Source organism: Triturus cristatus, chromosome 8 (genome assembly GCF_964204655.1).
Source record: "Triturus cristatus chromosome 8, aTriCri1.1, whole genome shotgun sequence".
In the NCBI taxonomy this organism is placed as follows: Eukaryota; Metazoa; Chordata; class Amphibia; order Caudata; family Salamandridae; genus Triturus; species Triturus cristatus.
In genome coordinates, this window is record NC_140591.1 from 772,279,720 (window position 1) to 772,306,980 (window position 27,261).

The 27,261-nt window shown below is 44.4% G+C and overlaps 1 protein-coding gene across 2 annotated transcripts in view; it reads left to right on the forward strand.

The window, feature by feature from the left end:
- PHKA2 (phosphorylase kinase regulatory subunit alpha 2) overlaps positions 1–27,261 on the forward strand; it is a 687,190-nt gene that overhangs the window by 139,001 nt on the left and 520,928 nt on the right. For both annotated transcript variants that reach the window (XM_085622210.1, XM_085622209.1), the window contains exons 6-7: positions 1,172–1,254; positions 7,955–8,035. In XM_085622210.1, coding sequence (XP_085478336.1) covers positions 1,172–1,254; positions 7,955–8,035 — 164 coding nt within the window. The remainder of the gene's footprint in view (positions 1–1,171; positions 1,255–7,954; positions 8,036–27,261) is intronic.

Consider the following 27,261-nt stretch of genomic DNA (forward strand, 5'->3'; position numbering starts at 1 on the left):
TTCAGTCATCTAGGAATGCTATTTTTGTTATTATTATCCTATATGGCCACCATATTGCGTGTAGATGCAATGTGAAGGCCATCTTGGAAGTATTGAAAATAGTGTTCAGCCACTTTGGAATGTATTTTCTATACTGCAAAATTGCGTCACAAGGATTCGCAGAGCCAATTGGTGTATCTGCAATCTTTAAATGGTAGTTGTCTATACTTGCAAGATAGCTGCAATGTTGTGCCTTTACACAATGTGACAGTCATTTTGGAAGTTATAAAACCAACATTTCAAGATGGTAAGTCCACTATTGAATTCTAGCGCCTACAGAATATTTCAGGCATTGGCAAAGCCAATAGCGGCAGACGGCAGTAAAGGTGGCCAGGAAGAGGTAGGAGGGGAGCAGAGATAAAGAGACAATGAGTTCAAGCTGTACTTGGTGTTGGGGGCAGAAGGAGAGAGCAATAGAATGTGGCGGTGGTAAGAACAGAGAGTGAGTGCATGGGTGGATAGAGAGAACGAGAGGGAGTTGCAGACATAGAGATGGCTGGGGAAAGTGCAGGGAGCGAGCTCTCAGGGGGTTGGAAAGAGAAAGATATGACATGCACAGCCAATAAATACTAAATCAGAACTGGCAAACAAAAAAGAAAAAATATATAGTTCCTTGAGATTAGCAGTTTAAGGATACCCATAACAAAAAAAAACAAAGAAACAATGGTGAAACATAAAGTTCCTGGGGACGGGGGGAACAAAAGCTACCGAATCAGCAAAAGAGATTGTAATGGGCAAGAAAGTCATCCAATCATGAGCCAGGGGCGGCCTCAAAGCCCATGCTATGTAATTTTGTATACAGTGCTGGCTGAAACAGACAGCTAAAGCTGTCAGTGTTGAGACAGCTGAAGTTGTCGGTTGTGGGAAAACAACATTGAAAAAAATAATTCCAAATAAGAATGAGAAATAGAATTGGAATTTAAAACACCATGTTTACTTCATCTGAAATAGATGACTTTGGAACTGTCTTCTTTTATTGTTGTGCCTCTGTTGAACTTACTGTGTCTTGGAAAACCTAATGTAGACGTTTACAAGTTGATGCACAGTGCAACTTTATTACCTTAGTCGCTGCCAGATAAGTTGTGCAGGGATGGAAGACTTGTGTTTTTTATGAATGACATTGTGTTTTCAGGTCTTCGCATTGTGTTTACCTTGGATGAAGTGGCCTTCATTCAGAATCTTGTGTTTTACATTGAAGCTGCATACAAAGTTGCTGTAAGTACCCACTGTTTTTTAATTAAGTTGTCAACACTGATCATATGCAAAAGCAGGTTTAAGGCTTTTTTTGGCTTAGGCTGTCACAGAAACATCGGTTTTTAAAGTTGCAGTCTTCGTGAGACTCAATTTTCTTTAGCTTAGCCTCACATAGCTTGCATCTTCTTAGAGTATTGACATCTGCATGGATTGTGCCTGTTTTGCCCAGCATGCACACTCACCCACTCCCTTGGGAAATACCTTCTGTGTATCACAACCTCCTTTGGGGAAATCTGCAGGAGACACTGTACCTCGTCTTGGTATGCCAAAGACATACAATAAAGCAGAAAGCCTACTACGAAGCAGAGGATCAGGAACAGCTAGAATTGGGTTTCTTTGTTAATCTGTCTTTTGGAATTAGGCAAGATTCTGTTATGGGCTTCCATGTATCAGAAAGAGCCATAAAATTCACAAAATGTATTGCACACCTCTCTCAGAGAGATGTCTGTCATTCAGGTTCATCATCCCAAGGAAGATCAACAGGACTGCTGCCCCATCTTTTTCATTCTGTGGCTCACATTTTGAGGGAAGATGAACCACGCCTCTGCCTAGCCCCTTCTTAGCTGTACTAGAAATGTATTACAGAGGGGAGATAACATGGGTTCCTTATAATGTATTTATTTATTTATTTCGCGATTTTTATTGCGCAAACAAATACCCGAAGGTGTCTCGGCGCATGTGACAAAAACGAGAGACCGAGCCGCAGGATTACTGATTGAACAGCCATGTCTTTAAGAGCCTACGAAAGCTTATCAAATTGGGGGCAGTTTTTATGGTGAGTGGCAAAAGGTTCCAGAGTTTAGGTGTGGCAACCAGGAAGCGCCTGTCTCCCCAGGTTGCCGTTCTCGTGCGAGGTAACGGAAGCAGGCAGGAGTTGGCGGATCTCAGCTGTCTCTTGGGGCTATACAACTGGAATGCTTCAATCAGAAACTTTGGACCGACGCCATGCACTGCCTTATAGGCAATGCAGAGGGCCTTGAATTTAATGCGGCCCTCTACTCTTAGCCAATGCAGGTGACGAATGGCTGGAGTAGTTGGCTGGCGGCGGGGGATGTCAAGAAGAATTCTTGCAGCAGCATTTTGTATGGACTGCAACTTAGATAGAACGAGTTTCTGAGTATTAAGGAAGAGGGCGTTCCCATAGTCGATTTTGGAAAAACACTAGGGTAGAGACCAGGGTCTTCCCAGCTGAGGTGGGAAGGTAAGGCAGTATTTTCCTAATTTTCTTTAAAATAAAGAACGCAGATGACACAACCTTGTTGACATGAAGGTTGAATGACAGCTTGCTGTCAAAAATGACTCCCAGGTTTCTGGCCTTATCAACTGGGACAGGAGGAGAGCCCAGCTGGTCAGGCCACCAGGCAGAAGACCAAACCGGGGAGAGATTACCAAAGGTCATGACCTCGGTTTTGTCCGAGTTAAGCCTCAGACAGTTGGAGGACATCCAGGTACTGACAGCAAGCATGGCGCTTTGGAAATTAGCTGCCACCGCTGGGCCGTCCTTGTGTATTGCCAGAACCAGTTGGGTGTCATCTGCGTAGGATGTAAGTCGCAGCCCATGGGCCTTTATTACCCTCGCTAAGTCTGCTACATAGATATTAAATAGCGTAGGACTTAGCGAGGAGCCCTGTGGGACTCCACAGGGGAGTGCAGAGATAGGAGAATAGAAGTTACCCAACTTCACTGTCTGGGTACGGTAGGCAAGAAAAGATGAGATGAGATTTCTAGCCATACCGTTTATCCCCAGGGCTGTGACACGGTCGACCAGAATATCATGGTCGACCGTGTCAAAGGCTGCGGACAAATCCAGCAGAATCTGGACAGCCGCACCTCCCTGGTCCATAATGGCTCTAATCTCATCTGAAGCTTTTATTAAAGCGGTCTCAGTTCCATGACCTTTCCTAAAGCCAAACTGCGTTTCGTCGAGAAGTTGGTGAGTATCGATGAACTCTGAGAGTTGTTTATTCATCAGAGATTCGCATATTTTGGCGTGAAAGGGGAGACACGCTATTGGTCTATAGCTGGCCAGAGCTGTGGGGTCCAGGGAGGGTTTCTTCAGGAGAGGTTTGATCACGGCCTTCTTCCAAAGATCTGGATAGTGACCAGTTTGAAATGCGGTGTCACAGATTTTCATAAGTGGATAAGAGATCACCTCGCTAAGGTTAGCCATCACTGAAGGAGGGGAGGGGTCTAAGGGGGAGCCGGACTTGGTAGTAAAGATAAGTCTGCTGATTTGATCTTGCGTAATGGGAGCAAAGGAAGAGAAGGGATCATGATCGGTGGCAGGTTCTACACCACTGCAGACTCTGGATCTTGTCTCTGCGTTCCCTGCAAAGGATGAGTATATATCTGCTACCTTAGTGGTGAAAAAGCTGGACAGAGCATTACAGAGAGACTGAGAGGGTTCGACCCCAGGTCCCGTAGAGGGGGTGGACAGAGTGGTGACCACTGAAAACAGTTCTCTAGCAGAGTTGCTAGCATTCTCGATTTGAGCCGAGAAAAATGCACTTTTTCGGGCAATGATAGCCTTTTTGTATATTGTCAGGGCGTCTTTGTAGGAATGCTTGGCTATGGGGCAGTAAAATTTCCTCCAGCGCCATTCTAAGTTCCTGCAATGTTGTCGGTGGAGCCTATGCTCTTCGGTATTTCAAACCGCCGAAGGGGATAATCTGTTAGGTCGCGTAAACTTCTCCGGCGCCACCTGATCAGCAGCATTCCGAATCCAGTCTTGGAAGTCGGAGGCTGAGAAGACAGGATTGGCTATCCCCATAGGAAAGGATAGTGTCAGGATATCTGCCATCTGATGGATATCCGCATTTTTCCAAGCACGGGTCCCTAACCTAGTTCGTGGCCTGGAATGGGGAGGGTTAGCATGCCGTGTATGGATCCCAAAGATAATGGCCCTGTGATCTGACCAGGTGAGAGGAAGAATATCCTGTACAAAGATGTCTGAGTTGTTGGTAAACAGACCATCTAGTATGTGCCCCGCCTGGTGTGTAGTTCCCTTCACTAATTGTTGAAGTCCTAAGGTTAGGAGATCATCAGTGAGTTGAGTGGTTTCGTGGTTGCCCTGTTCTTCCAGAGGGAAGTTAAAATCTCCTAAGATCATGTATTCCGGCGAACTTATGATAAGATCATTAAAATCAGAGAGTGTGGCAAGGAAAGAATTTCGGGGCCCAGGAGGTCGGTATAGCAAAATTCCCTTGAGGGCTTGTTTGTGATTAATATTAATAGCAAAGGTGGCTGCTTCACAGTTAATGGACTGTATGGGATCGAGTGTAGTGCGATAGAGATTCTTGTAAATGATAGCAAGTCCGCCACCTCTTCCTATATGTCTATCATGCCTAGCGACACTATAGCCCTCAGGGGTTTCCAGGCAAAAGTCCGGTCCTGAACCAGCATCTCCCCAGGTTTCAGTGGCAAAAAGGAAGTCAAGATCATGGGCGAGAATAAACTCGCTGATCTGTAAGCTGTGACAGGGGAGGGAGCGCGTATTAATGAGCGCTGCTCGACAACCATGGGGCTGAGTGATATGCAATTCATGAAAAGGTATATTGCTAGGGGGGTCTAAGGCTGAGGAGCCAGGAAGACGAGGTTGCGGAAGTTGGTATTGACACCCAGGGCAAGGGGTGGGGGTAACGCCCACTGCAGTGGAGAGAGGCCGAATAATGCAATGTCGGTCGGAATGGCCAGGGTTCAACTGTCTTAGTTGCAGGGAAGAATAGCATAGTGGAGGGACAGAAGTTATGGCCCTGGGCCAAGTCCGGTCGCGGACGGGCGCAGACGGGCTTGCCTCTGGCGCGCCAGAGGCGCGCGCTGCGCGCTTGCATGACTCTGTGTTTTATAGTCTCCCCGTCTGAGAGCGTAAATGCACGATGCAAGATGGCGCTCAAAGTTTAGGATCTAGACCGATCCAAGATGGCGCTCAAAGTTTAGGATCTAGACCGATCCAAGATGGCGCTCGTGACTAGGAAGAGAGAGAGAGAAAGATCCTGCTCAAGCGGCAGGTGAGTGAATTCTGATTTTAAATGAGGGTATGCGGTTCAGAGTGCAGATAAAAACACAGTAAACACAGTAAAAGACACAATAAGCACAGTAAAAGACCGAAATCCGGTCAGTGAACTAGCAGCAACGAAGGAAATATTAGTATCAGCAAATGTCCCTGAGTAAGCAGCAGCAAGTACCCATGGAACAGATAGTGGCCCCGTAACAACTCACTCCTGCGGCTGAGGCTAAGCGTAATGTCAAAAACAGCTGCGCGCTTGCATGACTCTGTGTTCTATAGTCTCCCCGTCTGAGAGCGTAAATGCACGTTGCAAGATGGCGCTCAAAGTTTAGGATCTAGACCAATCCAAGATGGCGCTCAAAGTTTAGGATCTAGACCGATCCAAGATGGCGCTCGTGACTAGGAAGAGAGAGAGAGAAAGATCCTGCTCAAGCGGCAGGTGAGTGAATTCTGATTTTAAATGAGGGTATGCGGTTCAGAGTGCAGATAAAAACACAGTAAACACACAATAAACACAGTAAAAGACCGAAATCCGGTCAGTGAACTAGCAGCAACGAAGGAAATATTAGTATCAGCAAATGTCCCTGAGTAAGCAGCAGCAAGTACCCATGGAACAGATAGTGGCCCCGTAACAACTCACTCCTGCGGCTGAGGCTAAGCGTAATGTCAAAAACAGCTGCACGCTTGCATGACTCTGTGTTTTATAGTCTCCCCGTCTGAGAGCGTAAATGCACGTTGCAAGATGGCGCTCAAAGTTTAGGATCTAGACCGATCCAAGATGGCGCTCAAAGTTTAGGATCTAGACCGATCCAAGATGGCGCTCGTGACTAGGAAGAGAGAGAGAGAAAGATCCTGCTCAAGCGGCAGGTGAGTGAATTCTGATTTTAAATGAGGGTATGCGGTTCAGAGTGCAGATAAAAACACAGTAAACACAGTAAAAGACACAATAAACACAGTAAAAGACCGAAATCCGGTCAGTGAACTAGCAGCAACGAAGGAAATATTAGTATCAGCAAATGTCCCTGAGTAAGCAGCAGCAAGTACCCATGGAACAGAGAGTGGCCCCGTAACAACTCACTCCTGCGGCTGAGGCTAAGCGTAATGTAAAAAAAAAAACACCTCTAATTCTGCGTAGGCTTAACTTTGTTTGGTAACAGCTTTTTCACACACAGTATGCCATACTTTGCACTTCATCAGACAAGTTCAGCATGCTCAGTCTCATCAGGTAAGCTAGGGCTAGTTCTCTTCTGGAAACATAGTGCACCATTGGTTGCCATACAATTGAGAAGGACTTCTGTGCATATATTATCATGATGTATATATTATCATGATGTATATGTTTTGTAGCTAAGATGGCTGAGAGTTTGCAAAGATCCTGTCTTACAGTCAATGCATCTGGTTTCTTACAAAAGATTACTCTTTTGACAGCCATTTTGAGGTGTAAAAGAAGTTGTCTTCAGCTTATGTAATGCTTTCCAAGATGGAATTCTTAAGCCAGAGGTCTGAGAAAAGCCAGGATTGTATAATACACACATTCTTTAATGGAGTACTTCTTTCCCATATATCGACACATTCGTATATTTTCAATACATGTGCATTGGGTTTATCAAACTCTTAACATTGTCTCAAAGACTCTGTTGTTTCATATATTCCATTTAGTTTTGGGGTGAGAAACCAGTCATAAATGTATGTTGGAGTGGGATTCCCAACTGTTTGCAAATCATGTGCTTTTGGTCATATCTACCCAGAGTGTGATTCAATTTGCCTCTCCTATTGTGCTTTCTAGATTGCCTTCCCAATTTGCAGTACAGGCAAACTAATTTGAGTTTTTTATATTGTTGTTATGTATGGGTGTTACTAGCCATACGGTTAGATATAGTAATGTTTTAAAATGCTTTAAGGTGTCTTAGAACTATTGTTCACTGGACATTCTACTTCCACATGTTGCAGCTACATACTTGTAATCTAAATTCCTCTTTACAGTTATGACAGGATTTGATTTGTTGCGTGGAAATTACATCCAAGATGGTTAAAATGTTATTGATTTTTAACTGGTCAAATATTTTTTGTCTCTATTAGTGGTGCATGGAAGTGTATAGGTGTCAACCAGGTCATGAGTATCAGCAAATTATTTTTAGCAGCAAGGCTTTCTGCTTGTACCCTAAAATTTCTGCCACCAGATGCATTTTAACAAATGTACAAATAAGTACATGAATAGCTTCTATGTATCCATGTTGGCCCAGTCAACACGATTTTAAGTTGCAAAGTCTGTGACCACTATTTAATATCTGGAAAAGAAAAACTCCCATTAAGCTTAGGTAGTTGGACAATCCTAACAAAACCTTGACCCTTCACATCCTCAAGCAAAGCTTAGTAATTGTGCTTGTAAGAAGTCCCTTTTCTATCTATAGACACCAGAAGGGGTTTCCACTTTTATTTTTAATAGCCAATGATTTAATATGAACAAACAAGAAAGTTTTCATTTGAAAGTATAAAATATTCAGTGTGTTAGTTACAGAATATTAAAACAAGAATGAGAAGTTAGTTACATTTAGCATTACATAAACATTCTTGATACAGCTGTGTGTGCAAGGGAAATATTATCAGAAGAGTAGCAGGCAATTGGCATAATATTTTGTAATTTTTTTCTTTCAGGACTATGGGATGTGGGAACGTGGAGACAAAACAAACCAGGGTATAGCCGAACTGAATGCAAGCTCTGTAGGAATGGCCAAAGTAAGAACTTAAATTGAGAACTGAGCAGAATCAACCTTTGCAACAATTTTTCATATTTCTAGGTTTTCCATTAAACATTTAAAATCTTCTTACAAGCTCTTATACTCAAAAGGGGGTGTAATAAATTGTTTAGTAAATACTTTTGTAACATCCTTTCTGCTTTTAGTTCTGTGTCCTCATGGCTCCTGCATATTTCCTTTGTCGTAGAGCACATTGATCCCCGTGGGCCAGAGGCAATGCAGATTTTCAGGATATCCACGAGATACATGTAAATACAATTAATCTAAATGGCAATCGTTGTTGTCAATGGTCATCACCGGCGTATTGAGACTGGGGTGGGTGGGCTGAGTCTGAACTTTCCTGGCAGTTATAGCAATCTACTCAATAACACAGATTGGGTAATGAGGTGAGATGAACGACATGAGGGTAATATGTAAGCAGTGAAGATGATATTTTGAAAAGCAAGCCACATTCTTGGTATCATTGGTGTTTAGAACAAAATGTCACTACATAAGTAAATACAGGGTTCATTCAGATAGAAGTATTACTGACTGCAAGCCAATCAATATTATTAGTTAATAGACCTCACCCCACATATCGAGCGCATAACATGGGGAAGTTACGATAGGTAATGTTATTCACTCGCTCCAAACTCATAAATTCTATTAGCAGTCAAATGTTTCAGCTTTGTCACTAGTCACAATCTCCTGTCCTAACTATCTGGATAGTGAGAGACTGCTCCCATGAACACAAGGCACTTTGGTAATCCTTATAATGACATTTTCTGGAATGCTGAAACAACCTTCAACAAAATGAGAATCCCTGTGAATGCCTTTTCCATACAGCACATGTGCAGTACAGACAAGGGAATCCCTGGGATTCATGTTTTATCAGAGAGTGATGGGGTACCCTGGGAAAGCTAATCCTAATTGTGTTATTGTAGTGCACTGGGCAAGTCCTCGTATTCCCCCAACGGCCCCTTGCAAGCTTGGCCTTGCAAGGGTAAGACCTGGGGATTGCCCAGGTTTGGAAGTCTTGGCCAGGTGCTGTTCCCACTAGGCAGCCCTACAGGGCCTCAAAGCGGATGAAACAGAGAGATCAGCTTGGCAGTACTTGCATTGGCTTGCGGGAGTCGGCCACTGCCTCACTATTGCCCCAACCAGCCCCCAGCCACCATGGCTGCCCATCCCTGTAATCAAGGGCAATTAATGCCAGAGCCCCAACTACCTTGGCTGCCCACCCTCGCAATCAAGGACAATTAATGCCAGGGCCATGACGGAGGAATGGAGGAATGGTTATGGGTATTGGGCCTCGTTAGAGATGTTTCCTCCTCTGAAGTCTAAATCGTGGCACCACTGTTTTATTTCAGGGTGTGCTTCGAAATGGAGCGATATTGAAATGTAAAATATCACAATACTTCCTTACGTGAAATGAACGAACACTTTACAAATAAAAAATATTAAATAGATTCACAGTGGCCCTCTATTTTGCGTTGTTTCATATAAATATTTCCCACTATTGATAACTGTTGCCGAGCTTTGATAGTGATAATCTATTCTGATCTGGAACAGGCATAGGAATCCCACTGCTGAGACTTTCACAGAACCACACAGTGCACCTCTACACTTACCTTGTGTTATATCCTAAAACTGAAATGGTCCTATTTCTGTAGAAATGAACCTCTATCTTGATCTGTGTCTTGCACTGATATTCCTATATTAAGTCATACCCAGGGTTCCCATGATGCACCTCTCTGCTGGTCTCAACCATGCACTGCTGTGACACTACTGAGCTATCCACAGACTCACACAGTGCACCTCTACAGTAACCTTGAATTGTATCTTAGTACTGAGCCTTTCATGTGGTTGTTGGAATGCACCTCTCGGAGTGAGGATTTGATATATCTTAATCCTCGAGTATAATCATCAAATATCCCCAGACATTGGTGATATTAGACTTTGTTAGTCGACAAGGGGAGATGATAAGGAGCTATCATTTACATCAACTAACATAAACAGTGAAGTCCATTTGGGGTTTTGCAAGAATCGACAAAGACATTTTGTAGGAGGTTAAAGGGTTTATTAACAAATAATTCAAAATCTGAATTCATTAAGTATTAAAAGTTGTCATCATTATTACAGATTCAAATAATCCATAAATTGATATTTCGAGACCAGGAAAAATACCACTGTTAGAAATGGAGGTTCTGGTTGGCTAGGGTATGCACCTAAGCCAGGCAGAACCTACCACTATAGTCATGTTAAGTAAGTTAAACACTAAATATAACCATGCTCTCCTCCTTGGTAGCTTTGCAAGAGCGGTCAGGCTTATCTCAGAGGCAATGTGTAAAGAATTTGTGTGTGTGTACACACACACACACACACACTCACTGAAACACCACAAAAGTACTCCACACCAATTTAGAAAAATTGCCAGCGTTTTTCTGAATAATTAAGAGCAGAATGACCAAAAATCCAACATACACAAGATTTAATCAAGTATTGCTTCTAGAAAACAAAAATAGCTCCAACCAGGGCTTTTTAGTCGCGGTCAGCGACTCCACAAAGACAGCCTGACCAGCCTGACCTCAATGGAGCAAGGGCCGCTTACGCAGTACAGTACCTTGGAGGTGTTGTGAAAAACAATGCTGGTGCAAAACACAGGGGGAGGTGAGGTGTTGCAGAGGCTGGTGTGGTGTTTGTTCCTTACTGTTGCAGGGGAGGTGAGGCGTTGGTTTCTTACTGCTGCTGGGGAGGGGATGCTGCTGGGGCGGTGCTGTACCTCAGTTCCTTAGTGTGAAGCAGCATTGATGTGGGGGTGGAAGGTCAAGCTATGATGCTTCAGCTCTGCGGTGTCGATGCAGAAGTGCTGGCGTCGGCTGGGCCTGGACTGCTCTGTAAGATGGGGCGGTGCGTTGTGCTCTTTTCGAGTGGTGCCCTCAGCTCCGGTGCAGGTCGCGGCATGACATCGATGGTGGAGCGCAGTCGTCGGTGAAGTCGGGACTGCGGTGTAAGTCGACGTGGTGCAACTTGCTCTTCGCGAGTGGTACCCTCGACTCTGGTGCAGGCAGCGGCCTCGTTGACGACGTCAGAGTCGATAAGTTGCTGTCATCAGCAATTGTGGCTGTAGTGCAAGTCGGGCGGTGCGGCATACTCCTCACGAGCGATGCTCTTGGTTACAGTGCAGGCAGCGGCATCAAAGATGACGTCAGAGTTTCTTTTCTTGAGTTGCAGCAAACAACACTTGACTCCAAGGGCACAGGAACTGGATTTGGCACCATTTGGAGTCACAGGACCATTTTGAGCCACTGGACCTTCATCAGAAGAGTCCAAGTGCTGTTAGCAAGAAAAAGTGAAGTCTTTGATGGCCCTGAGACCCCTTAATAGGAGGCATGCTCAGCTCAAACCCTTGGAGAATCTTGGAAGCAGGATGTAGAAAGCAAAGCTCAGTCCTTTCACTCCCAGGACCAGAAGCAGCAAAGCAGCAGGCCAACACAGCAAAGTGGCAGTTCCTCCTGACAGCTATCCAGTTCTTCTTCCTGGCAGAATGTTCTCAACTCAGAAGTGTCCTTTGGAAATGGTGTCACAGGTCCAGTACTTATACCAATTTTAACCTTTGAAGTAGGCAAACTTCAAAGGAAAGTCTTTGTAGTGCACAATACCCTGCCTTTCCCTGTCCTGTTCCTAGACATGCTACAGGGGGATGGTGACAGCCCTATTCAGGTGTCAGTGTCAACTCCTCCCACCACTGTAGCTCCGGAAGGCCCATCAGCTTGGTAACGGGCCATCAGCATATGCAGGGCACACCTCAGCTTCCTTTGTGTGACTGTCTAGAGAGAATGCACAAGCAGCCCAACTTTAATCCTAACCCAGATGTGTATTCAACAGACAGACAGAGGCATAGAATGGTTGAAGTAAGAAAATGCCTGTTCGAGGCATGTATTTTGTAGATCACATGCTTTGCATACTCCTGACATCTAGTGTTGGGTGTGGATGTTTGCAAGTTGTTTTTCTTTGAAGAAGTCTTTCCAGTCCTGAGGTAGGTGGCTCCTCCTTTTGGTGATAGTGCGCATGGGCATTCACTCCATTGTTAGATTGTTTTTTTTCCGCCATCGGGTTCAGACGTGTTTTGCTGCGCTCCGGTTCCAAACCATTCTTTGAGTTTCTCTCTGTGCGCAATCCACTCTACACGCATTGGTATTGTTTCAAAAGACTTCTGTCCTCGGTGCCACGCGAACTATCCACGCACCGACTCACACAATGTGTGCAACTTGTGCTTGTCTCCAGAGCACAACGAACAGGACTGCGTCACGTACTGATCGTTAAGATTGAAGAAAATGCTCCATGATTATCGTACTCAATGTCGCGAAATGCAGAGTCAAAACTTCGAATACGCGCCTGACATCTTCAGTGAAGGATCCGAGCACGAGTTTGACGCTCAAGGGGCCATGGAAGAACACGAAGAACTGTCATCTATTCCGGAATCGGACTCTGAGTTGGAAGACCACATGGACAATGTCCCGTGAGTACCGAATACCCTTTGCCCGAAAATCCAAATCAGCCCAAACAAAAGGCTTAGGTTCCACCCCCGCCTTTGGGACCGGTCGGCACAGAGAAGATGTTTCTGATGCCCCGCCTTCCGGCTCGGCACCAAAAAACGTTGCTAAGCCTTCTGGCTCAGGATCGAGCTGGCCCAAGTCAGGCACCAAGCCGAAACCTTCAGGCTTGAAGCCAAAAACCGCTTCGGAGCTGAAATCCTTGACATCGTAATCAAAGACAGCTTCGGAACCGAAACCCTCGGTGCCGAAAAGTCATTCCATACCGGCACTAATATTCACGGCGCTGAAACCGAAAAATATGCCTCCGAAGCAACAGGATCCAATTTTCGACATCCCAACACCCAAATCGGACTCAAAACAAAAGGGACTTTATATAAATACAGATACAGCACATGTCTGTACTAAACTGCCTCAAAAGATAGACCTGAGTCCACACTTTATCATATTCCTTTGAAGAGGAAGAATGTAGGTACTAACCCCTCTCCTCCTCCTTCACTAGGATCCCCTGCACCACCCTCCCCACCATTAGAGCATTTACTCATTACACCAACTAACTCTCTACCACCACCACCTGATAATGATGATGATGATGGAGATGGGGAGGACAATATTTTACCAAAAGATCCCTGGAAGGATTATAACACTGATTCAACTACAGATAACGACCCAGATCTTTACCCTACAAAGCCTTCCCCGCCTTACGATAATGTGGGATATCTAGAATTACTTGCTAGAGCATGCAGAATACAATGGAGTACAGCTACACAAGGAATCGCTAGAGAAATATTTCTTATTTGAAACGCTCAGTACAACATAAAAGGCTAGCCCGACTCTACCTATGTTCAAAGGTATGATGAGACATGCTGATGATATTTTTAAAGACCCTATGCGCGTTCACATTCTTACCCCCATAATAGACAAAAAATATAAGCCTGCTCCCTCTGATCCAGCTTTTATTAAAGGGTAGTAACCACTAGACTCTTTGGTTGTCTCTAATGCCCGTAAACGGTCCAATTCACAAACAACAGGGGATGCTCCCCCTCCAGACAAAGAGTCAAAACTGTTAGACACCTCTGGTAAAAGAGTAGCCGCCCACACAGCAAATCATTGGCGCATTGCTATCACCCAGGCCACACTGGGAGGAAATGGAGCAATTGCTCCAATATCTCCCATGTGAGCACAAAGCTAAAGCTCAGGATTTAGTGCAGGAAGGGAAGCTCATTTCCAATTAATCAATTAAATGTGATTTAGATGGTGCTGACATCGCAGCTAGAGAGATCAACACTAGTGTGTAATTAAGGAGGCATGCATGGTTGAGGATTTCTGGTTTCAAACCTAAAGTCCAACATAAGGAAGTGGCCAAGTCTATGGGAGCTCTGCAGTCTCCTTCTTATTGTAGCTCCTTTCGTCATTCCTTCTATCGTGGAGGGTCGAAAACCATGTCCTCAGATAATACAGCCTCCTTGTACAAAAGCAGGACTTAATCTCCCTCTACAAGAGGCTTCTTTAGAGAAGGATACAGAGGTAACAATGTCAAAAGTAGGAGTAAAGGTTCCACACCACGTAATTTCCCTCCCCTAACAAGCAGTGACTTGCCTACACCTCCCCCGATCATTTAACACCTGTTGGGGGACGTCTTCTACCATTCCTTCCCATTTGGCAATCTATCACCACAGACAAAGGGTGTTAGGAATTATCCAACATGGTTATTTCCTGGAGCTTACCAACAATCCTCCAAACATTCCACCACGCTTTCACAAAATGTCACCAGAACATTTACACCTACTTGAACAGGAAATCCAGTCTCTTTTGTAAAAAGGCACCGTAGAGCCTGTACCATTGCAATATCAAGGGTCAGGAGTGTACTCCCTGTATTTTCTAATTCCCAAAAAGGACAGCTTCTTGAGACCTATTCTAGACCTCAGAGAACTAAACCACTACATACTGTCAGAGCATTTCCACATGGTGACACTTCAACAAGTGCTCCCACTTCTACAGCAGGGAGACTTTATGTTTACTCTAGACTTAAAGGACGCATATTTCCACATTCCAATTCATCCAGCTCATCACAAATACCTCAGATTCCTTACCCGTTCAAAGTACTACCGTTTGGAGTCACCACTGCTCCCTGGATATTTACCAAATGCCAGTAGTTGCAGCCCATTTGAGAAGATAGCACATCCATGTCTTCCCATACCTGGACGACTGGCTCATCAAAGCCAGCACTTACCAAATATGTCTCCAACAAACTCAAGCCACTATTCACTCACTACACCAACTATGGTTTACAGTGAACGTGTGGAAGTCTCATCTACATCCTTCCAGCACACAAACATATTTGGGAGCCACGATAGATGCTCAAAAAGCTCTAGCCGCTCCCAATACAGCCAGAGTTCTCAGTATTCAGCCCAGCCAATCATTACCAGCAAGAGTATTCATGCAACTGCTAGGGATGATGGCGTCTTGCATCGTAATTGTTCCCCACGCAAGACTTCACATGCGTGGCCTTCAAGAATGCTTAGCAAATCAGTGGAACCAGTCACAGGGTCAGTTGACTGATCTAGTGTTGGTAGATGGCCACACCCATCACTCTCTGCAGTGGTGGAGCCCAGAAAATGTATCCAAAGGGCGGTCCGTTCCACAGACAGTGCTAACAGCAGACGCATCGCTCACTGGTTGGAGTGTTCACCTACAAAATCACACAATCCAAGGGTTATAGAGTCTAAAGTACAAGAGTCTCCATATAAATCACTTAGAGCTACTAGCAGTGTTTCTAGCGCTCAGAGCTTTTCAATCTCACCTCATAGGGAAAGCTGTCCTAGTCCGCACAGACAACATGACAGCTATGTATTATATACAGAAACAGGACGGGACACATTCTCTCCAACTGTCACGCCTAGCACAAGCCATTTGGAAATGGGCTATACACCATAAGATTTATCTCCTGGCAGAACATCTTCCAGGAGTAAACAATCAGATTGCAGACCTTCTCAGCAGACAGAGAGAGCAAATCCACTAGTGGGAACTTCATCCCCAGATTCTTCTCCCCTACTTTCCGGAATGGGGATTTCCTCACATTGACCTGTTCGCCACAGCTCAAAACGCAAAATGCCCAAGCTCCGCCTCCAGGTTCCCACACCCGCTCTCCGAAGGCAATGCCCTATGGATGAACTGGTCAGGGATATTTGCCTACGCTGTTCTGCCTCTCACACTCATTCCGTTCGTAGTTCGGAAGCTCAGACAAACATCCCTCAAACTAATTCTCATAGCTCCCACATGGGCACGTCAACCTTGGTTCACCACCCTGATGGATCTCTCAGTAGTTCCACACCAAAAGCTGCATCTCAACTCCAATCTCCTCACTCAGAGCCATGGAGAAATCAAGCATCCAAATCCCAAAGAACTCAACCTAGCGATTTGGCTCATGATGTCATAGAGTTTGGTCATTTACAGTTACCACCAGACTGTTATGCAGCAAAATGGAAATGATTTGTTATCTATTGTCACAATAACAGTATCAATCCCCTTCATGCTTCGGTGCAAAACAGCACTTGTTATCTCTTACACTTACAGCAATCTGGACTAGCCTATACATCCATTCACTTGCATCTAGCAGCAGTAGCTGCATACTTACAAAACAGACAACACTTATCTCTATTCAGAGTCCCATTGATTAAGGCCTTAATGGAAGGATTAAAGAGAGTGATATCATCAAGAGTCCCACCTGCACCATTATGGAACTTAAACATAGTCCTTACAAGGCTGATGGGTCCATTTGAACCTATGCACAGGTGTCAGTTACACTTCCTCGCATGGAATTTTGGCTTTTCTCATTACAATCACTTCCCTAAGGAGAGTTGGTGAACTTCGGGCACTAACTATACAAGAGCCTTTCTTTCAGCTTCACAAAGACAAATTTCTTCTAACCAATCCCAAATTTCTTCCTAAAATAGTTTCTGATTTTCATATCAATCAATCAGTTGAGTTACCTCTGTTCTTTGCTCAACCTGATTCTATAGCAGAACGGGCTCTACACACACTAGATGTTATAAGAGCTCAACTATATTATGTGGAAAGAACAAAAGAATTTCGCAAGACAAAACAGCTTTTTGTTGCTTTTTCTCCACCACACAAAGGCACTACCATATCTAAATCAGGTATTGCAAGATGGATTATGAAATGTATCCAAACGAAAGCTAAAAGAATCTTGATAATACCCCCTAGAGCACATTCCACCCGCAAAATAGGGGCTAATATGGCCTTCTTAGGGAATATTCCCCTAACTGACATCTGTAAGGCTGCATCATGGCCTACACTGCACACATTCACCAAGCACTATTGTGTAGATGTGTTAGCGAAGCAACAAGCTAATGTAGGCCAGGCAGTACTTAAACCACTTTTTCCACACAACTGCAACAGCTACAGGTTAGCCACCATTTTTGGAGTATACTGCTGTATAGTCTATGCAAAGCATGTGATCTACAGCTCACATGCTTCGAACGGATAATGTTACTTACCCAGTAAGCATCTGTTCTTGGCATGTAGAGCTGTAGATTCACATGCGCCCACCCGCCTCCCCAGGTACCTATACCTGTTGCAGTTTCTTACTTTACATACATACGCATGGACATCTCTATTCTACACTTACTAACTCCATTCTCACCCTCTGCGTGAAAACAATCTAACAATGGAGTCGATGCCCATGTGCAGTATCACCGAAAGTAGGAGTCACCTACCCCATGACTGGAAAGACTTCTTTGAAGAAAAACAACTTGCATACATCCGGACCCATCACTAGATGGCAGGAGTATGCAAAGCATGTGAATCTAAAGCGCTATATGCCAAGAACAGATGCTTAATGGGTAAGTAACATTATCCACTTTCTAAAAGTGGCATTTTTAGACCTGCAATTTAAAAACTGACTTCACTAAAATACGTGTTTTTAAATTATGAGTCCAGACGCACCAAACTCGAAATTTCAACCAGCTTCCAATTTGCAGATACACTTGTGAGATGTTACAAGGCAGCTCCGTTGCTAAATGGCAGAGATAGGCCTTGCTGTAGCGAAAAAATAAATTTGCAGTAGTCACTACCAGGACATGTAAAACATATCAGGACGTGCCCTACTTTTTAAATACACTACACCCTGCCCATGGGATTACCTTGGGCCTACAAGGGTGGATACAGAGGAAACAATGTTAAAGGAAGACGTAGAGGCACACCAATACGTACCTCTCTATTCCCCAACAAGCAGTGACTTCATGTAATAAGAGGACATGTTTGGCCTTGGCAAGTGGGTGTGCTTGCCAGGTTGAAAGGGCAGTATAAACCTGCCCACACAGACACTGCAGTGGCAGGTCTGCGTCATGTTTGCACGGTTACTCCTGTGGGTGGCACAATAAGTGCAGGCACACTAGTAGAATTTGATTTGCAAGCACTGGGCACACATGGTGCACTTTACTAGGGACTTACCAGTAAATCAAATATGCCAATCTTGGAGAAACCAATTACCATTACCTTTTAGACAGAAAGCACTTGCACTTTCGCGCTGGTCATCAGAGGTAAAGCGCCCGTAGTCCAACACCAGCAAAAACGAGATACAGCACACAGTCATAAACAGGCGGTCAGAGGCAAAAAGACAAGGGAAACCACGCCAAAAGATGCCAGGTCTAACAACCACATTAGTAATAAATTATAACTAGGATACAGAGAATGCATAAAGTGTTTCATAAAGGAAAAGCCCTACTTCTACTTAATTGAGATCAGCATTAAAGGACGTTTGATTTCAGCAAAAAAATGTAAGTTGTTGGTATAGAAGCCAAAAAAACCTGATTAGTTATGAGCATTTATCTTTTTGAAGAACAGGAGCAGTTTAGAATATTAAACTTTGCTCTCGGGACGGACTCAATGCCATTCACCTCCCGATCCAATTGTTCAATTTTCAATATTCGTCAATACACCACATTGCATTTCATCATGTAAGTATCAAGAGGTAAAATGAAAAAATGCGTGAGAGGTCAGAAAGTATCTCACATAAGCATCACCCAGGGAGGTGCTGGTTGGTACTCACCAGTTTGCCCACGTTATCATCATCGGTGACTTTCATGACCATAAAGAAAGAAAAACATGACCAAGTTTTTAATAGGTGAAGAAAAGCAAAGAAAGAAAAATAGTGATATGTGTACAGATGCACTATAAGTGCTTGTATCACTCAGTTCCCACTGGACCCCATTGTGAAGAAAGAGATATACACAAAAACTTTGACACGTTTTTCTTTCTTTATGGCCATGAAAGTCACCGATGATGATAATGTTGGCAAACTGGTGAGTACCAACCAGCAACTCCCTGGGTGATGCTTACGTGAGGTACGTTCTGCTCCTGTCCTCCAAAAAGATAAATGTAATAACTAATCAGGTCATTTTGGGTTTCTAAGTTACTGAGTGGGGGGGGGGACCTGATTAATAACCTCCTTATGCTCCTTTTTATGGCTCGCACCTGCCTTGCAGTGCGCAGCACTGCTCACGAAGCGAGAGCCCTTTTGTAAGGGTTTTTAAACTGTACCTAGAAATTGCACATGCTCGTGCGTGTGCTTTCTTTCTTTTTTGTTACGGGATTGGCTTATGCGTGCGTGTATTTCAGAAGCAGAGCACACAATAGGCCAAAGGCGGGCGCATTGCTCCGCCCATGGCCTATTGGTGTCTATTACGCGCACCTAAGGCCATGTGGTTTCAATTATCGTGCCCAGACGCGGGCGCGATAATTGAAGCCACATGTCTTGCAGTGGCGCGCACGCACGCACCACTCGCGGGCTTCTTTTTCAAGAGATTGCGAAAGTGAAAGCGATCGCTTTCCCTGCCACTTGCTTCTGCCTTCTCGTTCCCCCGCCGGTTCTCCCTCAGTCACCCTTGCCGAAGTGAAAACCCTCATTTCCGGCTTCTATTCTTTGTTCCTGCTGCAGTCTTTGCGGTTTTCAGACGAGGTCTCCCGGGACCCTTTTTTCACGCTTGGGCGTGAAACACACCACAAGTGTATGGAGGAGGCTCCTGGGAACTCTGACGTGCCTCTAAGTCCCCGAGGAGAGTGGTGAGTTAGGGGAGAAGCGAAGGAGCAGTCAGAGAAGCAGGGCCCGTGCTTTCCTAGATAAAAGTCTTCTTTCTAGAGCCTGGGTTGCGAAAAGTATCCGCAGGCAGCCCTTGGTCCCGTGACCAATCCTCGAAAGGACAGCTAAGTGACAGTGATATCAGTGCCTGTCACCCGCCCGTGGGAGCAGTCTCGCTCCCCGGGGAGGGCGCGTCGCACACTCTGTGCACGGAGTCTGTGCTGTCACACGTGTCTGCACACTGACAGCGGCTTCTCCGCTTCATTACCTCTTAATAGCATTTTTTATAGCCCTCTTATCAACACTCAGCTATTTCATAATAGATTCTCGCCTGTTCCCGCGCTTTCTCTGACCTCCTTACCGCACCCTCTCCGCCTTGCCCTTCCCATCAGATCTCAGTTTTCCACACTCTTTGTAAGCCATTCTCCTTCCATTTCTATTCACCCCCTCCCACCCCCCCCCCCTCATTTTTATGATTCACATCTACAGATGCTCTTGGATGCGCCTTACCTTTTATTTCATGCTGCATTTTTTCCCTTCTTCCTGATTAAAATCTCCCACCTCTACCCCTCAGCTGCCCATCTCTCTCTTCGGTGATAGTAAACCCGTCTGTGAGGCTCCAGGACCCAAGTTACGTGCACCTGACCTCTTTCCCAGTAGCACAGCAGCGAATGGCCGCTTCTCCTTGGGGGAGACCGTGGGTGGGCACCGGTGATCCTACGTACACTCCTGCTCTCACAGAGGATGAGGGGTCTTTACTCTCTACCAAACGAGGCCTGATGTGCACACACGCAGCTTGTCGTATACAGGAGGCAGCATGGCCTGTGCATGTGCACATTGTCGGTGTACCTTCTCTGATAATATGCGTTGTGCTGTCATAGGTCGGTTTTAGTGCCATATGAATGGACATGGCATAAGAGCATGGCACACTTTAGCAGCGCATACAAAATCAAAGCACAAAACTCCATAAGACAACTAGTGCATTTCTGGCAGAGAACAAAAACGATATTTCTTCTTAATTCTTAGACTCTCATTTTAAGTGCTGCGATAAAACCACTTCAAGAAATATGAATACCCCCTATTGGAAAAGTGACCACAAGTCCAATCTGCCCTCTGTGGTATCAGCATTTCCACACGCGATGTCATTGTATATGGAACTAGAACACAAGGGACAAGGGAGGTGCTCCTTTTACATGTACTTTTATCAAATGGGAAATTAGCATTTGTAAACCCCAGGGAGCCTGCCAAAGGGTGTTGAGTGCTTGCTAAACTCATGGTGGAGCCAGTAACAGCCACTGGCAAAATGAAAGCAGCCTCGTTTCTACCCTTCAACCATGCACAGGCAAGGAAGCCGTATTTTGTACACAGAACATTTCAGACAGAACACCGGTCAGGTTCTAGCGCCATCCACGGGCAACTTGCACCGTCACTTGTCACCAACCCCCAAAATATCAACGCCATGACATTCGGTAGGCAGAGGTAGCTCAAGTTTTCTGACCATGAGGTAGAGGTCATGGTTCAGGATGCCATGAAAGAGGAGGCCCACCTGTCCAGGCATCTAATTTTAAACCTTATCACAATGTGCGCACCATGTGAATGGAAATATATCACAGACAAGTTCATTGTGATATCATCCTTCCAGCATAAGTTTGACTGGATAAAATACAGTGGCACAACCTTAAAGAGGTGTGTAGGAAATTGCCACACGACACCTCTGTGAAACTCTTGGTATCAATGGAGGTACCCAACTCCAAATATTCTTGAAACGGGGGAGGAGACGGTACTGCCCCACCACTGCCCCACCACACCTTTTGGCCACTGAGGGCATCTGCAAAGGTTGGAGGCAGTTCCTAGTTGCCAAGAAGGTGCACAACAGATGTGCCACATTACTCATAAAAGCACAAATATACGTATGTAGGTAACTCATGTAGCGCAAACTTTGCTACAAAGCACTTAAGCACTAACGAAGAAACAGGGATACAATGAAGGCGTGCAAGAGTGAATGTTCCAGGGATGTATATTAGATGGGAAAGAAAGACTAGCCCAAAGACTGGGTATAATGATTTGGAGAAGGAGGTAGAGGTAGAGGTGATACGATTGGAGCTGCGATGAGAGTGGCGGGCCTGAGGAGTCATGGAGCTCCTCACAGAGAATGACAGTCAGTAGCTGGGGATTCATGTTGGCAGGAGAGTACACATTGAGTGTTTTCTTTAGGCTGAGATGTCTGGATACAGGCAACAGGTTTACACTGAAATCATCTTGGCTATCTATATTGATACAACCTTGGGAAGGGAGGTGGAGCTAGGCAAGAAACTCCCAGCAAACAGTTTGTGCACTTTTATGCAATCAGAGTCCTGCGCAACAGCACATCCCCCCAGGATTTGAACTCCCTGTCCATCCTTGAGGGCACCCACTGTAGGAATGTTCGTGATATTGCAGGGAGGGGATACTGTGCGTCGTCACCGGCCTGACTGACAAAGGTTTCTTGTACTCCACACCCTGAAAGGAGCATGTAAGTGTTGGGCGGTGAGGTCAAGCCATAACATGAGGTGTGAATGGCCAAACCCCTTAACGTTGACGCAGCAGAGTGATCATTCTCACTCTGTGCATGGGGGAGTGGAGTACATGTTGCACATACAAATCAACACCTCCCGTTGCACTTGACTACCCCAAGGAGGAGGAGTTTGATGCAGATGAGGGCACCTCAATCCACAGGATACCTGCACCAGCAGGGCTGCCATCGCTGCCACCACTATCCTGCCCAAACCATGCCTCTGCAGCTGACACCACTATCCTGTTGCTGCAGCTGCCAAGATAACATGGCATCCCATAGTATAAATATAGTAATTCTTGGATTATAATGATATATACGTTTCAATCAGGGGCTGCTCTTCCGCTAAGGCAGAGGATCATCCCCCACTGCTTTCAGAGGAGGAAAATTAAAATGATAATAAAATAGTTATTATCATTTTATGTTTCTTAGGCTCGGGCCTGGGTTACGACGGGACTGGGGTGATGGCACAGGGGGAGGAGTGGTTTGTACACTCCAAGTCTTCATAACTGTTTGGCCGGCCGTCTTGGGCCAGCCAAACCGTCATGCACAATTTGCATGTTCCTCACCAGGCTGCATTACGCAGCCTAGTGGGAATCATGCATGGGCTCCCATTCCTCGTCTGAGCGCTGAACCACGGCCCTCAGACCAATCACAACACTGCATTGCAACATTGTGATTGTACAAGCTGCAGTGTTTTGGACAACTTGAAGTTTATTTAGTAGTGTCTCATTAGTAGAAGCCAATAAGGCATTACAGTAATTCAGGTGGCTTATAACCAATGCTTGGACCAAAGGTTTTCCTCACAGAAAGTGGAAGTACATAGCAATGCCTGTTTACTAACTAACAGAAGGCTTCTGGAAAATTATATCATCTGCAGTGAAAAGAGAAAAACCTCTCTGCAAAGCAGTAGTTTAAATGTGAAAACAGGCCTCTTATCCTTAATGTGTAAAGTCGATGTTTAAAATGGCATCATCAGTTAGGCTAACTTAAGTCAGTACAAAATGTTGCGTCCTATGTGTGCTTATAATGCCTAAATATGATCACCCCCTACAAATGTTGCGTTTATTTTACATGTAATTTAGCATCGAAATTAGCATCATTCATTTAAGTGTGTTTATTTAGCAAAAGGAGGAAATGTGCTCTCACATCTCTATCCTAATGTGTGCATTGCACTGATATTCCAGTATTAAGTCACCCCCTATGTTGGTCCGAACCATCCACTGCTGTTGTATTGTATTGCACTTGGATATGTAGCGCTTAAAACCCCTTACAAGGCGTTAAAGCACTCTATGACAAGTAGCACTCCACTCCGGAATCCAAGTTTAGTGGTTAACTCAGTGGTTGTTGATTATTGTTGGTTAAAGGGGATTCGTTTTATGACTTCAAAGAATCAATTTGATGCATTTACTTCTGTTTCTTTGTAGTAGACTAGATTAACAAGAGTTAGATGTTATCGTTAGTGGGGGCTCTGTGAGTTCTTGCAAATGGTTGGTGGGAGGAATAGGAGATTAGGTATTATTTGGTTGCATGGATATGGGTTTTGAGAAAGGGAAGTTGCAGTGCTTAATTTGGAAAAGAATGAGTGCTGGTGCCCAATGCCCTGCTAAAAGCCACAGCTGGTGCAATTAAATGTCAGTGCGTTGAATAGCAAGACTGCATAGTCTTTAATCCCCTTGATGCCGTTTCAGTGTAATACCAGACATCCGTGCCCCTTTATCTCACTCCTATTGCTTGCTGCTTTCTCCCTTCATGTCAGTTTTCCTGCATTTCTTTTCCTCCATCTTTCTGCTTTGTGTGTTTTTCCCTCTCTCACTCTGATAAATGTATGATACTGGCAAATAAGCACCAGTCCCCAAAAATGAGTGCCGATGGCCCCCACTGGCAACTACCATTTCATATTAAGCACTGGGAAGTTGTGTGCTATAAAAGAGTCGTAGATAATTTGCAGAATTACTATAAAAAGAGGTTAAGTGGGACAGGCATGGTACTTACAGTAGGCTATACTCCGAGATAGAGGCATGCAGAGGATGGAAGGAAGGTAAGGGCTATGCTTAGGGAGGAGGCATGCAAAGATGGAAGGAAGGTAAAGGCTATACACCATCTAATGCCCCTCATTCCTTCACGCTCATTCTACACCCATCATTCCTCATGCATCATTTCTCATCTCTTATTCCCTATCTGTCTTTTATCATTCCTCATCGATTACCCCTAATTGATCGTTCATCATCCATCTCCCCTCATCCATTGTCCCTCATACAGCATCTATTTTCCTTCAGACATCATTCCTCATCCACCGTTCTTAGTGCTTCATCCATCATCCTTTATACCTCATCCATCAATCATCATCCCTTAGCCATCATTCCGAATCCCTCATCCCCACATACCCTCCCTGATCCCTAACCCCATGCACCTCATGCTTAGGGCTCCCTGTTATCAGTTTTTACTGATTTTTACAGATAAATACAGACAGAAAACATTTATATTCGTGTATATATTTACTTTTAAATGTGGATAAAAATGGAAATTGGGTTGCTTTTTGAGTAATTCTAAATTCGGTCTCCCATGACTGCCAAGTCAATAGTTGTGTGGGTTGATAGGAAATGGGGTTAAAAAAGTAAGGCATTTTCGTAAAGAGGCTTTAACAGCAATAGATAAACACAAGGCTGAAACTGAAATTTGCATGTTTACATATACGTGTATTGATTTAACTTAAGCGGCTGTTCACAGCACTGAAACCTGGCAGGCATTCAAACATGAGTGCATATTTTTCGGTTAAATAAATGTGAAAATATATTAATTTCAGCTTAATTTTTTCACAAAGACCAAAATAAATATGGATAAATACAGATAAAATTAGCAAAAAATAAATATGGATACATACAGATGGAAATGTCCCAAAAATAAGTACCATAAAACTGGGAGCCCTACTTGTGCTTCATCCCTCGTCCATCATTCTTCATACCCCATCCATCATTCCTCATCCTTCATCCATTATCACTCATCCACCATCCCTTCTCCATCATTCCTCATCCCTTTAATCCCCATCCATCATCTGTGACCCAGTCCACCTCACTCATCACCTATCATCCCTCAATTATCATTCATCATTCTTCATATATCAGCACTTAGCCTTCCTTCCTCATTCCTCATCCCTAGCTCCTCAAGCCTCAGCTCTTGCCCATAAATTTTAAGTGAGAAATAGGAAAACATACATAATTTCAAAAAGGATTTCATGTAGAAAGCCCAGATGACAGCAAACCCCTCACTCATCATCCCTCCCGCTTTGAGTGATAAGTTACAATGCTCGATTAGTAGGTTTTCCCAGAATAAGCAAACATTCATTTGTGGAAATGATTTGCAGACCACTGTGAATAAGCTTTTTTGCTAATTTGTTAGGTATCAATGGTTCCTTCAATTGCTTATACAAAGCTAATTTAATACTGAATGATCAAAAGCATATCTATTAACTTTATGAAAAACATATTCAATTGAATAGAAATCTATATTTTGCACTGCTCTACCATGTCCTCTTTATTTTGTTTCTAAAGAAGACAGAGTGCCTGATTTAAAAGTTGGCAGAGGGGAACACTCCGTCACAAATCTGACAGATAGCTCGTCTGCCGTATTACGATCGCATTCTATCCTGTGGGGATCATAATACGGCGGATGGGATATCTGTCATGTTTGTGACAGAGTATGCCCTTTGCCGACTTCTAAAGCAGGCCCAGAATTTCCCCTCTTTTGTGTATAATCAATGAACCAGTAAATCCCCACCTTCCTTGTGACCTCTGAAAATGAAGCAGAGGGAATGTATCTTCTGAATATAATAAGACAACAATAATGATGTATGTGTGTTGTAACACATCTAAGAATTGTATGTATATGTTTATTCATATGGCAATAAGAAAATTCAATATTCAGGAAATATACCATGAGATAAATTCTTTGTTGAACAGCATACCTTGAAAGAAACCTGCAGAGTGCCCAGCACTTTTCACCCTACGCCAATATTCTCTACCATGTGTCCACCATGTAGTACCCGGTACTGATTGCCCTGTAGTGAGTGGTTGGTTCTGAGCACCCTTTACTTTCGCACCTGAACTGGGAAAACCCTCTACTGAGTGCTCTGCGAGTGTCCAGAGCCCACTATTCAGCACTAAGAACCATCTACTGACTCCCCTTTGCAAGATGACAGTCACTGCATCCAGGGAGTGCTGACAGAGAAGTCATACCCACGGCTCCCTGCCCTTTACTAAGGGGGAATGTAATCCCTAACAACTATTGAAAAGTAAAGAAAAAAAGAAAAAAGTTATATGATATATATATATATATATATATATAAATATGTCCAAGACCCACACTCCTCTCACCGGAAAGGATCTGAGCAAACACGGGTTCAAAAGCCTGCAAACTTTATTGAGACCAGCAAGACGCGTTTCAGCATAATTGCCTTCCTCAGATGCTGCTTGTCTCACGTATGCAAATCTCCCGATTTAAAAGTGGAATTTGCCACTCAGTGATTGGTGGTAGTCCAAAGTGGGCGTTAAAGGGAACCCCACAGTCTCATCACTACGAGTCCGTATTCGCGGGTGCTCCTGGTAAGTACCATTCATAATCGAAGTGGGCGGTGCTTGCTGTTCCCCTTCATGCGCATCAATATCACATTAACCATCAACAGGCTTCGAACCCTCATCCAACCGCATCAATCCCACACGATGATAATGCCTGCAAGCACCCTTACAGTAAGCAGGTGCTTAACATGAAGTCATGTCCCAACTTGTGATGGCAGGCTGCTGTTTTGGGTTGCGACTGTCCTGCAGATTTCAAGTACTTTGGAGAGTCCATAACGTGCCACTAATGCTGCTGGACTGCTTGAGGATGTGCGCTCACGGTGCTTGTGGCCACACCCAATATATAATTCCAAGACCCACACTCCTCTCACCGGAAAGGATCCGAGCAAACACGGGTTCCAAAGCCTGCAAACTTTATTGAGACCAGCATAATTGCCTTCCTCA